Source organism: Blennius ocellaris (genome assembly GCF_963422515.1).
Source record: "Blennius ocellaris genome assembly, chromosome: 4".
Taxonomy (NCBI): Eukaryota; Metazoa; Chordata; class Actinopteri; order Blenniiformes; family Blenniidae; genus Blennius; species Blennius ocellaris.
In genome coordinates, this window is record NC_137653.1 from 17,266,048 (window position 1) to 17,280,269 (window position 14,222).

Genomic DNA, 14,222 nt, shown 5'->3' on the forward strand with positions numbered 1-14,222 from the left:
AAGACAGTTATTGATTTTCTACTTGTCTATTATTTTTGTTTTTCACAGAGAAAAGACGAGTGAGCAAGGAAAGTGCACTTGTGTGTGTGTGTGTGTGTGTGTGTGTGTGTGTTTGTCCGTACACTTACCACATATGTGCTCACGTGTGTGTGTGCTGCCTGTATACTGCTCATTGTCTTATAGCAGTGGAAAAGGAGCCACACTGAACACACTGTTGCGTCTATGTTCAAAGTTGATTCCCACCAGCCGACACGAAACATCTCTCTGCTACTCGCAGCACTCTCTAATTGGATGGAAACTGGCAGGTTCAAGAAAACATGTTTGTGTGGCTGCTGTTGATTTAATTCAACATGAACATTCATTTTCTCTGAAAAAATGATTGCAATATGTACAACGTTGGATCACGATGTCCAAAGTCTAAGTTCCTGGATGCATTGATAACAAATAAAAAGGGCACAAGGAAGTATATTGTTCAACTTTGCAATTCATTAATTCATTGAGTATCTCGATGTTACGTTGCATCCCTTAAAGAAAAATAAATGTGCTGATTTTAGGATGGGCTGTAAAATGACTTTAGCCTGATGTTAAAAGGAAACTACGCAGTTGTACGCTGAGTGGCAGTGTTGATTTAATTGGCTTTCAGAGTTTTGGTTCTTCAGATCTGTTGTTTTAGGAAGCTTGTAGTTGCAGTGGATCTGATTTTCCTCAGATGGGCAAATGATGTATTTGCTTAGTGCACGGTAAACCTCAATATAGTAGCCAAGCGCTTCAGCCATAATTGTGATGACTTTTCCCTCTTCTTTGAGTGCTTCAATACACCATCTTGTATCACAAGAATAAACCGGCTGTTGGAGGATTTACTGATTTTAGTGGATGCACCAGCAGTTTTGAGGAGACATCCTGTTGCTTTGTCTCAATATTTCAAGTTATATTGATCTACATTATACTAAAACACTAGATATAGTATCTTTAGAGTGTGAAAATAAAATATCTTGGCATTACAGCCTTTTTAAATGTGGGGATTTTCTCCAGTTCAGCCCCATTACACTATAGAGCAGCTGTGTGCATGTCTGAAATCCAGCGCAGTGAATTTTTGGCTGTGTTGTGCATGAAAAGCTTTTCCCGTCTTTAAATTATCCACGTGTGTATGGTCGCCATCCAGATTTGGGGCTTGGGGCACCGAATTGAACTGTGTGTACTGTGGGAGGTGCCGGGGGTCAGTTTAAAATTCAGAAAGTACTTCATGCACTATGCATTAGGCGTAATGTTCCATCACACTGCCACGTATAGGTGGAGCAATACCAACACGCTCACAATACTTGTGCCACCTATTCCCACGTGCACACAAATATATCACGCTCACACACGGGGCCTGTATGTGCATAAACTCTTTCGTACGTAAACGGCCTCTGTCACACAAATAGTGAGTTTTCAGGCTCGCATGCAGACACACACTGTCCCGACTTTATGTCTCAGGACGTGAGTGGAACAGTAAAGCTAAATCCCCTTGTCACATTTGCCGCTCATCTCCAATTCAAAGGCACAGGCTGCGTTGCCCTCGGATGCACTTGGCAAGTGAACAGCTAACCTGCCCGCCAGCGTATCTTGCCTGCCCGCCGAGCACAGAGGTAGTTAGCATGCCAACTAGCCCACCCAGCAGCCGCAAGCTAATGCTTCACTAACCCCGTGTTGCCCTGCGTCTCATCCTGGGACTGTGGCTTTCTATTCGTATTGACACGAGAAGGGTTTGGTTATAGCCCATGGTAAAGTGTCTTTCCAAAGCATAATCAGCTGTGAATGTTACACTCCACAAAAAGACAACTCTTAATAATCTTATCTCTTAAAAACAATAAAAAATAAACCCTGCCAAGTCATTTGGAAGATATCTTGCTCCAAAATAACTCTGGATGCCTGCTTTAGTAGAGCTCTTCCATTACCGTACGGTTCCCAATAGATGCGCAGTGTGCAAGTGTTCCAAAATGTGGCATCCTCAAGTCATTTAGTTGGTGTGTGATTACAGTTTCTGAATGTTCTTTCATTTGGTGACCATGATGTTCAATGGCAGTTACCAGTTATACTATTAACAAATTGGTCTGACATAGATTTCTGGTGCTGAGACTATTGAGAATCCTTTACGAAACCCATCTATAGTATATTCTCCTGTAAGGCTGCTGTTGACACATTTGGCTGCACTTTATTTGTGTTTAGGTGTTCATGTTAGTAGTTAGTGTGTTTGAAGAGTGTTGTCCGGCTCTAAACATGTTTCAACACACTCAAGAAGTGACCGATGTGTACCAGACTGGGTAGTGCATTGACAAGCACTGTGGCAAACTTCCAAACAATCCTGTTTATTAGATTCATAAAACACAGTTTTATTGTGAAGTTAGAGAATAATATGGGCAAATTATGAGAAGTCAAACTCAATTCGAGGTCGTGAAAACTCAATAGGATTTACTCTGTGATTGTTCATGGTTCACTAAAGACAGTAGTCTGTAAAGTCAGTGAAGACGACAGTCTTTACAGGATGCTCAAGATCTAATATCAATATGAAATGTTTGTTTTGGAAAACTTCTGTTGATACAGATCATACCCCAACAATTTAGATTTTCCTTTGTAGACCTTAACGTTTTGTGTGACAAGGTGAATGCAATGCAGTGAGGTTACGGCCTTTTCTTCCTTCCTGCACATACAGTCCAGCAGCAGTGCGTCTGCTCCGTGCTGTCGCTTCACTGATTAGCCTGGTGCTACGACAACAATACAGATTGAGCTTGAAAAAAGCCTCGGTCCTCTGAAGTAGATAGGATAAAGTCAGTAAAATCCTTGAAATTGCGTAGATGGGCTGCATAGCCGTCGTTGTACTTCTCTACCTCGTCCGGAAAGTTCAGGGTTATTTTCTGAAGTTTGTTTGAATAGTTATGTTTCTCAGTTGCAGTTGTTGCTGTGCAGCAGTTCCACAAAACAATCACTCTGGTCATCGTAGAGCCCGGTCAAAATTCGTCAAGTGTGAGTGTGAGTCCACCGAACCTGTAGATGAGTGCAGAGCTTCTCCTGAGCGACTCAGATTCTCTGGATTAGGACTCAAATGTGTGCAAGACTGTCTGACTTGTTGGGATCAATTTTAGCTTTACGCCTGGAGAATGACAACGTTTGAAGAGAGATTTTGGAAAATCCACATGAGTGTGTGTGTATGTGTGTGTGTTTTGTCCTGTCCTAAATTACTTTAATACTTTATTTGAGCTCCAGGCTAAACAAGTCCACCCAGAGGTCGACTACAGTTTCTCTTTGGGCCTCAGCATGGACTGTATATATAAAACCATCAAAGATAATCTACAATAAAAGCCAGAATGAAGCCCTCAAGTTGATACCATGCTAGTCCGACCTGCGTTGCTAATTATTAAAGACATGTATTTTATTAATTATGAAGAAAGATAGGAGCTTAACTTCACTGTGCTGACAGAGAGCTATTTCAACATGTTGCACTTTGTTGGTGTTTTTGTTATTTGCAATGTCTGCAGTGTTTGTGTCTCAGGCCTCGTTTACAGGATGTTTCAACATAAAACGCATAATTTTTGCATGTTTATTTTAAAAATATTTTGCGTTAACTGCAACATTTTGAAAACGATGTCCGTTTACGCGTTAATTACTGAAAACGGTGTAATTTGCATGCCTGGCCGTGAGTTGGCGCCGTTTGTTGTTTTTGTAATATATGTGAGGAGAACAATCAGCTATAAACATTAAACAATGGCGAGCACATGGACATTTTTTTAGTGGCACCGATCCCACTTGTTATGTGAACAGACGCATCCCAACTTCGACAATATTCTCCTTGAGGTTTTTTGTCATGAAATGTATACCTTAACAGTTCTCTTTTTCACTCTCCTGCTTCTTTTGTGTCTCTTTATTTCAGAGTCCGCAGACAAATCACGGCTGAGGAACCCAAAGACTGCAGCGGTGAAGAAGCGAACATGTCCAATCCGTCCACTTTCCCCCTCCTTCGTCCATCCATCTATTAATTTCGCCACCACCAGAGTGAACTGTCCTTTTCTTCCCACTCTCTGTTCTTCTTGGTTTTTGAGTGCATTATCTCGACTTGTCACTTCAGAGTGTTGATTTATTTTCAAGTTGTGCGAGCAGACCCCTGCTGTCGCTGAAATAAATCCCAGTAATCCAGTGGTGATGAGACTGCAGGTTGTGTGTCTTTGTGTCATTTGTGCGTGTGTGTATGTGTGTGTGTGTGTGTGTGTATGTGTGTGTGTGTGTGTGTGTGTGTGTGTACAGCGTGGTGGCAGTTGGCTGTCTCTTGTCACGGCACGCTAATAATGCTTCCACTACTGAAAATGGGGGTCGTGTGCACCCTTCTGACAATGCTGCGTCGGCCCAGGGGCTTGATTGTGTCGTGCTCATGATTTCATTAAGTGAGAGAAGGGAAAGGAGAGTGAAGGAAATGAGGGATAAATGAAGTGGAGGACAGATGAATAATGAAGTGTGCATGTATTAATATGTGTGTGTGTGTGTGTGTGTGTGTTTCACTTATTTATTTATTTATTTATTTATTTTTACACCGCTGAACTTGTGTGCATATGTGCCATCGCATATACGTCGGTGAACGTGTGCGCACTTGAGCAACACACTGGACAGGGCACATATTGTCCCTGCTGGACTTGTTGCCATGGCTACGGGAGGCGTTCGTGCTCACAGCAAGGTGTGGAGGAGCCTTCCAGATAACCCTGAAGGTCAGCACATAGTGCTGGAGCTCACAGCACTACTCACACACTTAACCCCCCCCCCCCCCACCACCAACACTGCCACCAACCCCCCTGTGTGTGTGTGTGCATGGAGGCGAGGGACTCAAAATGCATTTCCACTTATATATGGACATGGATGGCCACCCTTAAAATGACGGAGGCTTCTTATCACGTACACACGCATTACAGGAAACACACAGTTGCACAGCACACAGAATATTAATGTTTATAATGTGCGGGCGCGCTTATTCACGGGATATAAGGGGCGCATTCACACAAGTGGCCAGAGCTGTGAATGTAGTGGAGTGTGTTTGTTAATGATAGCTGTGAGGAGTGATCTATTGATCACAGTTTGACTCCCACTTGCCACCACGGCATCGATCACGACATAAAATGCGAAATGCCACTGACCGATCCATACGATATATGCTCTATTAAAGAAATCTAGTGAAAATCAAAGTGGAATACTGAGACCAGTGACGTGATTGAGGAGGAAATGGATGCGTCTGTCAGTCATTTTTCTTTTCTTTTTCTTTTTTCTTTTTTCTTTTTTTGGTCCATGAGTCGATGAATGTCAGCATCTACAAACTCCGCTCCTCCACCAGGGATTAGGCTGCTCTAACACAACCGTCAAGATGCACATATTACCTATATTAAAGCCCAGCTGTACGAGAGACTTCAGCCAGTGCCTCTCACATCCCTTTCCTCTCTCTCCCTGACATTTCTTTACAAATACCAGCTTCTATTCACTCTGTTATTGCCTTTTCCCATTCAACAATTCACTGATTAAACAACCTCCTGAAAAGCCCAGGCACCGCTATCTGCCATTTGGCTTTTTATTAGAAACCCACCCCCTTTAATTAAATTGGTTGAATTACAGAAATAAGAGGGATATTTTGCCAATATATTATAGCAGAGAGGACAATGGGTTGAGGAGGTAAAAAATAGGGGGGGAAATGGGCTTTATGAGATGTTTTGAATGCGGTTTGGTGTGGAAATGAGATAAACACAATCTTGATGGCGAAGGGTACTTTTTTTTTTTTTAAGGAGAGTGAGGTTTGTTTATCTGAATAAGCCTCAACATTGAATATACATCACAGCAGAAACTCATTTATTTGTTTTTTTTTTGTTTTTTTTACAGATCTTAAGAGAGAGAGTGTGTGTGTGTGTGTGTGTGTGTGTGTGTGTGTGTGTGTGTGTGTGTGTGTGTGTGTGTGTGTGTGTGTGTGTGTGTGTGTGTGTGTGTGTGTGTGTGTGTGTGTGTGTGTGTGTGTGTGTGTGTGTGTGTGTGTGCGTGCGTGCGTGCGTGTGTGTGTGTTGTTTTTTTTGTCATCCCTCCTCCTCCTCCTCCTCCTCCTCCTCCTCCAGCTTCGTTTCAACCCCGCACCTTTCGTGCCATGCTTTTCTTATCCCGCCTTATTACTGTGGAAGACGTGGGATTGAGGTTGCCGTGGAAACCAGCCTGGCTTTGATTGGGGGTAGACAGCCGCATGGTGGAAGGTTAGAAGATGGCTCCTCACGCCTCGCAATGCACCAATATTGATTTCCAGTCTTTGACAATCACTGGGCCCAGTTGAGTACAATAAGTTCTGCAAAGTGAAGATTTTCTGGGTGTGTGTGTGTGTGTGTGTGTGTGTGTGTGTGTGTGTGTGTGTGTGTGTGTGTGTGTGTGTGTGTGTGTGTGTGTGTGTGTGTGTGTGTACGCGTTGAGTTACTGTAATCCTCCATTTGCAGGTAATGTACCGTAATCATCCTACTTTTTTCCAGCCATTTAAAGTGCTGGTGTTTGTGTGGAGAGTGTGCCTTTGAGCTGCCAGACATCCTATAGCAGGAGCTCCAGACAAGTTTGACAGTCGGCCACGGAGCCTAATGTCATATCTTTTAGCAGCTCCGCGCCGTCTCTTTTGTTCTGCCGCTAAAACGCTGTTTTTCGGCTGTTCTTCCTCATCCAACTGAAGAGTTGTCAGCCAGCGAGAGGTGGTGCCAGACTTAGACAAATGGCTGCACCCTTTATAAAGACTTAATGGGAATCAATTCACACAAAGTTAGACAGTAAAAAATTCACATGCAGCTGGATAAAAAAAAAAAAAAAAAAACCTGACACAGACATTAACACACACACACGTACCTACTCCTTTTCTGGAGTTCACCCAAGGCTGGAGTCATTTGGCCTCCGCTTTTAACTGTGCCGTGCTGTTTCACTCTACTCTTTTTTTTTTCTTCCTCTCTCTTCACTCAGCAGACTTGGCATTGTATATGCGAGAAGTCGACAGTGAGCCTAATTGGAGTGTGTGGCTCCATCAATGACAGTCACGGTTCTGTTTCTGCACACAGCACACACTCACATGGAGTTCTTTAGCTAATTGAATAGTCTTTTATTAAACTGTGTTAATGTGAACTGGAACTGGCTGCTGGTGAATTAAATTAGACCCCCCCCCCACCATCAACAACCCCAGACGTTCGCATACCCACACTCAGCATAGTGAAGCAGTGGGATAAAAACAACTCCAGCAAGGAAAGGAGGGGAAAAGAAACGGCACGGCAGTATGAGGTGAGTGTTTTGTTCTTGTCATTGTGGTTTCAAACAGCCTCCTCTATCAGGCTTGAACCGATTAATTGTTGAACTCTTGCACAGAGAAGTAATTTTTGATCGAATCCAGGACATGTTGGTGTTTTTGTACATTGTAAGGTATTATTAGTAATGACTGTTGGGATTCATTTGCAATCAAAAGCCCAACACTTCTCCAGCTATTTAGAAAAGTTTTTTTGACATAGCCTGTAACTGTTACACTGATATCATAATGACCATAGTCTCCACTTTGATTTGTAAAGTTTTCTTTTCAAAAATGACAATTTAAAAACAGAGTTGGGAGAAGGGGTTCTTTCTGCCCGCGACGCCCCTCATTGTACTGGTTTTGAGGATCTGCGTTCAGCCTATGTAGTTTCGGTGTAATAAATACATCCAGTGTTTGACAAGTAACTGTTGCATCTCCAAAATCTGACGTGATTCAAAAAGCAGCTTCTATTCTCGTCACTTTATATCAGCACGTCTGCCTCGACGCACCTCAAGCGGCTTTTACCAAGCAAACGTGTCCCGGACCAGACTGTAAACCAAATGCACAGAGACCAGACTGAAATCCTGCACCAAATCTCTAGTTTTACTGAAAACGAATTACTGCCTTTCTGATTGGAGTTCCATTTACCATATCCTAGACAATCTGATCAACAGGTGATCCCACCTGGATCCTCTTTGAGCATCGTTATGTAGTATTCATTTCCACAATAATTTCATAATCTTATGGCTTCATCACAGCGAACATATTTCCGCTCAAAGTGGCATAATGCAGCTGTTTTAATAGTTTTTACATTATAAAATGTATTGAAATGTAAAACAATTTTTTGTGTAGCTTCTTGCATCAACAAAGCTGATATACCACTGCGTCTACTGTACGCACAGGACAGTGCGTGGCGTCGACACAGTCCCCTCACCTCTGGCGGTCTGGAAGTTCTGCGTCGAGGTTGTGTGTGCTGCCAAGTATTCCAATGCCATAAACTTTTTGGAACTCGTAGTTTTTATTTTACAGTTGCACATTTGCATTCATAATGAGCAGTTTGGCACAAAATTAGCAGAGATGCTGTAAATTTTAGCTCCAGATGAAAGCCAGCAGACTTTAATGGCGAGTGACAAGCTCGCTTCCTATTATCGGAGGTGTACAAAGCACTGTGGACAGCCGTGCAACCAGCACTTCTCCAATGAAATGTACGTATAAAATAGGCTCAAGCCAGAAAGTGCATCAAAGGTAAGTGCAGAGGTGTCCACGCTCAGATTGAAACACTAACCGTAATGTGTGTTTAATATGACATAATTGTTCATCGGGAGTTTGTGTTTTTGCAGCCCTGTACATGTGAACATGTCTGGCCTCTCACACCTGCAGTCTTAACCTGACCCAGAGTTCTTCACCAGAGGTGTGAGGGTGAGGTTTCAGACTGACCGGTAAACCGGGAGCCTTGCCTTACATCTAAGGTCCTCTTTTAAAACAACAGTTCAGAACAATAGTTGAATTACTGCGTCCAAATCTGGGCAGTGTCATGACCTCCTCTTCACATCAAGAATTACACAGAAGACACTTGAACTCCTTGCTTAAAGAGGGCATGCCACCTTTTATTCTTTTTTTTTTTTTTTTTTAATGCTGATCTGCCTTCACATTCAGCAGCAAACTGTTCCAGAGCATACAGGATGCACTTGTGCAATGCAGTAAAAAAAAGTAAAAGACCATCTACACAGCATAAAGACGCTACATTCCAGCCTCCACAACAAGGTGCCAGCTCTTGATTATTTGACTGGACTGATCAGACGTCGGTTGGCCGGTGATGCCCTCACACTCCAGAAAATAACCACAGCTGTTAAACCAGGGTCATGTTAAATTAGAGTCCAACAAAAAAAACACAAAAGCGAGTGAGTACACATTTATCGTCGCAATTTTTTGCTTTAAAAATCACATTTACAAAACACCTTTTTTTTCACTGATGTTGCCAACTTAAAAACAACGTGCCACGATAAAGTGTTTATATTGTCGGCTGTCACTGTAATTGAGAAGGGTAGAAACAGCAAAGTGGGGAAAAAAACAACAACTTTTGTGCATTGTTTCATGGCTCTGGTTTATCAAAGCCTTTTTGTCTTTCACTACAATGTACAGCTTGTAACATCTGCGCAACAAATATCGGCAATTTGTGTTTGGCCAGTGATTTGAGGGAACATCTGTCACCAAACAGAAATAAACAAAAACAATAAGCAGTACTTGTGCAGTTACTTTAAAACTCCAAATATTTCAATGCTTCCCTATGATTATACGGAAAATAAATTGATCGTTTGTTTGGATACAAATTTTCCACTTCATTGAGAATGTGTGACCTGAAAATTAAGGGATGTAAAGGACGGTAGGGCTGGCAGGGAGACGCCCAGAAGGTCTGGAGGCAGCAGGGGATATGACCCAAGTGTCTGGAGGGGAACAGCTCCTGGCTGAGGGTGGAGCAGTTCAAGAACCCCACACTGTCACATGTGACACTGTTAAGGAGCCTCCGACTGTAAAGGACAAACGGAAGCCCGAACACACCCAATGCATGGAGTGGAGACAAAGGGTGAATGAAGATAGAAAAAGAGGTCAAGGTTGGAAAGGATGAAGTGTTTCTTGTGGGAGTCCGGGGTCGACGACGGAGGGAGAGATGGTGATGGCAGACGATGGAGGAGGACGGGGTTAGATCGTCTACTGAAGCCAGCGGGAGCAGCTTGAAGAAGATACAGTAGCTCCCTCCTTTCCCCTTTATTATATTACACTGGTGGATAAAAAGAATCCGACATCCTCTAAAGTCATTACGGCCCAGTAAGACTGGCTCAGAGGGCAACGCAGTTCCTTAACCCTTTTCAGTGTGTGTGTGTGTGTGTGTGTGTGTGTGTGTGTGTGTGTGTGTGTGTGTGTGTGTGTGTGTGTGTGTGTGTGTGTGTGTGTGTGTGTGTGTGTGTGTGTGTGTGTGTGTGTGTGTGTGTGTGTGCGCGTGCGCACACATTTGCCAAACCAAAGTAGCACATCACTTAATCCGTTCCCAGTAACTAGGATAAGCCACCAGTCTTATCTCTCCTTCTCCCGTCTCGTTCCATCCCTCACTCTTTCTTTGGAAACTATTGTCCCTTTTCCCATCACACCCTCCACCCTCCCACTCCCTCTTTCAATCTTATTATTACCCTCGTCAGCCCCAGACTTTAATGCCCCATTATTCTGTATTTAGGGCTTGGAATCGTCTCCTGCGCTAGCTGCAGGGTGTAACATGGATTCTGCATCGCTGTCAGTTCTTCATTGCCAGGCTGTGCATGGGATTTCACAGCAGCTTTTCTCTGGTAGAAGAAGACGGGACTGTCGTGTGCAGTTGTGCCACCAGCTCCTGGTGAAATGTGATGTCATGTTATACCAGGAAGTGTTACTACAGTTAACCTAAAAAAAAAAACATGCAACAGGTCTAAAAGTGTCTCAGGTTCTGTTGAAATAGAGATTTGTTCTTTAAACGTAAGAATGTAATTGACCAATTTTCAACTTTTTGGACTTTCTGACCTAAATTTGCATACATTGGCATTTTCAATGTTTTTCAGGGAATTCATATATCATGCATTTGTTACTAAAAGAACAACATTTACAATTGGACGGTAAAAAAAATTTTTGCAGTCAAATTTCACGACGAGCTCAACATAATTCTCACTAGAGACATTAAACCAGTGATTTAGGACGTCTGTTTGTGAAACACACTGAAACCCTTGGAAAATATGAACATTTTATAAAATTAGAATGAATGATTTTCAATGGTAATTGACGTTTTTGTCCTTCGCAGCAGCTGACAGCTGGCAGGGGGAGGTCCGAATCCTTTTAGAGATGGACTGGTGTATTGTGGGTTTTATTGGTGTTTGTGGAATTTGTAGACTGTAGGAAAACCAGAGCCTGCCTGCAACCAGATCTTTTAACTCTTTAGCTGGACTCTGACAAACAGAAGTTTGCTGGAAATGTTGCCAAAATTCATTCACTTTCTGGTTAAATGTGATGTCAGGAGATGTCAAAAGAGAAATCAACGACTCAGTTAGTTTGCATTATTGATTTTCACCATGGAATAACAATACAACTAATAAACATTGACGCTGTTGTTGTGCTCTTTTTACAATTTTTAACGCTTAAACCTGGTTTGGATTTGTTGCTTTACCGGTCATTAATGTGTCCAGATTTGCCTGAAACAAGGTTACATCAAAATAGGTGGGATTTAAAAAAAAACAAAAAAAAAAACGGCGTGAAGTGACGAGTTCAATTCAAAGCCTGACATGCATCTCCACCCCATGTTCCTTCCTAACATGCACATGGTTTTACTTTTGGTTTTACTTCAATTGTTCTCTTCTACATGAGCATGCCGTGTGTTTTGTGCGAGGGTTTGATTGGTGGGATTTTGTGTTCAGTTCATGGTACAGTGTGTTAATGAGGTCTTGTTTAGACTTCCATGATTTTAGTCAAATGAAGAAATTGGAGAGACGGCATCTTTTTAATTCCATGTCCAACACTAGTGTGGAAAGTGTTGGTGCTGTTTTCTGACCATTTTGAGTGGCTGAATGCTTGCTTCCTTCACAAAGTCTTCACACTCAGATGATGGACCACATTAGATAGTAGATAACTGTCATCAGTCAGCAGGGTGTGGTTGGCACTCGCTCCACTTTGGGAGAGTCTTTCTGTGCAGAGTCTGCATGCTTTCCCAATGCGTGAGATGTTTTCTAGGGACCCCTGTTTCCTACGACGGTCCAAAGACACGCATTTGTTGTTAATTGGTGACTCTAAATTACCCATAGGCCTAAATGTGAGTATGTGTGGTTGTCTGTCTCTCTCGTTGACTTGGGTGTGTCCTGCCTTCACTCATAATCAGCTGGGATCAGTTTCAGTGATCCTGAGATAGATACAGTTGTATAGAAGATGGATGGACGGAAGACCAAAAAAGCTGTAGTAGCATGTCTGCTGGAAACGCACCAGTTGGCTGTGTCCGAAAGAAAGAGACGAACAGTACAAATGCAGATAACAGTGAATTTGTCTCCTTTCAAATGCATTCCGAGTGCGAGACTCATTTGTGCACTTGAAAAGTGACAATAGTAGTGGGTCAAGCACTTGTTTGAAAGCACACTGCGGCGACGAGAGCTGCCTGGTCGGCCAGTTATACACACATTGTACTTCTTGACATGCTTATAACAGACTTCCCTCTCTCTTCCTTCGTCATACTCTGGCTGTCATCCGAACACGCACACGAATGTATTGTCAATAATGGAAGGGGGCTGTTTGTATAATGATCCTATCTTCCTGGGTAGACCGGCTGCTATCAGCTTTGTCTGTCGCACAAAGAGAAGAGAGGCAGTGTGAGAGCAAGTGGATCACCCCGCGACACACACACCAGACCCCTCTATCTCTGCGTCCTCCAATAGACTTCCTGTGTCAACAGAAGCTTTGATTAACTGCGGACAGGCGTGAGTCTTTGTATCACCGGGACAAAAGCAGGCGAGACATGGCGAATGTCTGGTGAAGATGGCCCATCAAGAGTCGTGGTGGCACTGAATGTGTGTTGTGCAGGCTGGCTCAGTGTGAAAGCTCCAAGAATATTTCAGTTTATCACGTCAAATCATTTTCAATTTTCCGTTCCACCCCGCTGCTTTGTTTTTCTGCTTCTTGTTTCTGATTAATCCTCCGAAAAGAAGCCAAACGTACCCAAGTCTCAACTTTGGCCAGGAATCATCTGGAGAGCATAAATAGAAAAACAGTCAATTTCCTCTCCCACCGACAGCATCACTGTGCCTTAAACTTCCAATTAGTTGTTTTTACTTCAGCTATCAGTCACACTGCAGAAAGGCTTTCTCCTCCTCCTGCATGATGCACATCAGCCACACTCTGATCAATTTAACTCTGATGATAGTCGTGTGGGTTGTATCCATCAAACCCGCCTAGATATGACGGCAAAGGGAAATTAATATTTACTCACTTTCATGTACAGGGCCGGATGATGCTTGTGTCTGTGTGTGTGTGTGTGTGTGTGTGTGTGTGTGTGTGTGTGTGTGTGTGTGTGTGTGTGTGTGTGTGTGTGTGTGTGTGTGTGTGTGTGTGTGTGTGTGTGTGTGTGTGTGTGTGTGTGTGTGTGTGTGTGTGTGTGTGTGTCACAGAAGGTAAATGACAGGGTGAGGGACCTCTCAGTGAAGCTCTCCGCCAGGTGAGGAGCTGGTCAGTGCCAACAGGGCAACCGAATGCCAGTCAGCGGCAGTCTGGAGGTCATGTGTGGTCAACTTTTGTTAGCAGATCTGGAGTGTTGACTTGATCATCTTTTAATGAGCCGTGTGTGTGTGTGTGTGTGTGTAACTGAGTTTCAGACTCACGCAGAGCGTGGCTGACAGGACTGTTGCGTGTGCAGGACAGTGATTTTGACACACACTCAGGTCGGAGGGGGTTTCGTGTGCGTCTTGGTTGCACAAGCCTCAGTGGAAGCTTGCGACCTACAGATGGCAGCATTATACTCAAAGTCTTCTGTCTGTGGTCACACCCGATTCCATGCAACACAGCCAAAGACTCACTCTCACGCTGTTGATCCATCCAGGGAGGCTCTCTTATCACTTCTTCAAGAGATCATTACAGGTTGTACACTTGTGGAACTGCTGGAGTCTCAGTGGAATGCTCAAAAATTGTCATTGAAATGGAAGTTAGGCACGTGTATGGATTTATATGAAATCCTTAACCTACACATTTTATCCAAGCCAGGTTTGTCAAGGACTGAAGCTGATCCTCTCTGACATTTTACAAAGGCTGGGGGGGGGGGACCATGGACAGGTCACCAGTTCATCAAAGACCTGGCATTATTGAAAAGATACAGTATAATAGATACAATAACTTTCCCTCTTGTCTTTCTTCACATGGCTGCATTTTG

General features: G+C 43.2%; 1 protein-coding gene across 1 annotated transcript in view; it reads left to right on the forward strand.

The window, feature by feature from the left end:
- The window catches only part of chchd6b (coiled-coil-helix-coiled-coil-helix domain containing 6b), a 60,636-nt gene extending 56,449 nt beyond the window's left edge, over nucleotides 1-4,187 (forward strand). Inside the window, exon 8 of the mRNA XM_080494675.1 lies at nucleotides 3,908-4,187. Coding sequence (XP_080350801.1) covers nucleotides 3,908-3,931 — 24 coding nt within the window. The 3' untranslated portion in view covers nucleotides 3,932-4,187. The remainder of the gene's footprint in view (nucleotides 1-3,907) is intronic.
- Nucleotides 4,188-14,222: the final 10,035 nt, after the last annotated feature.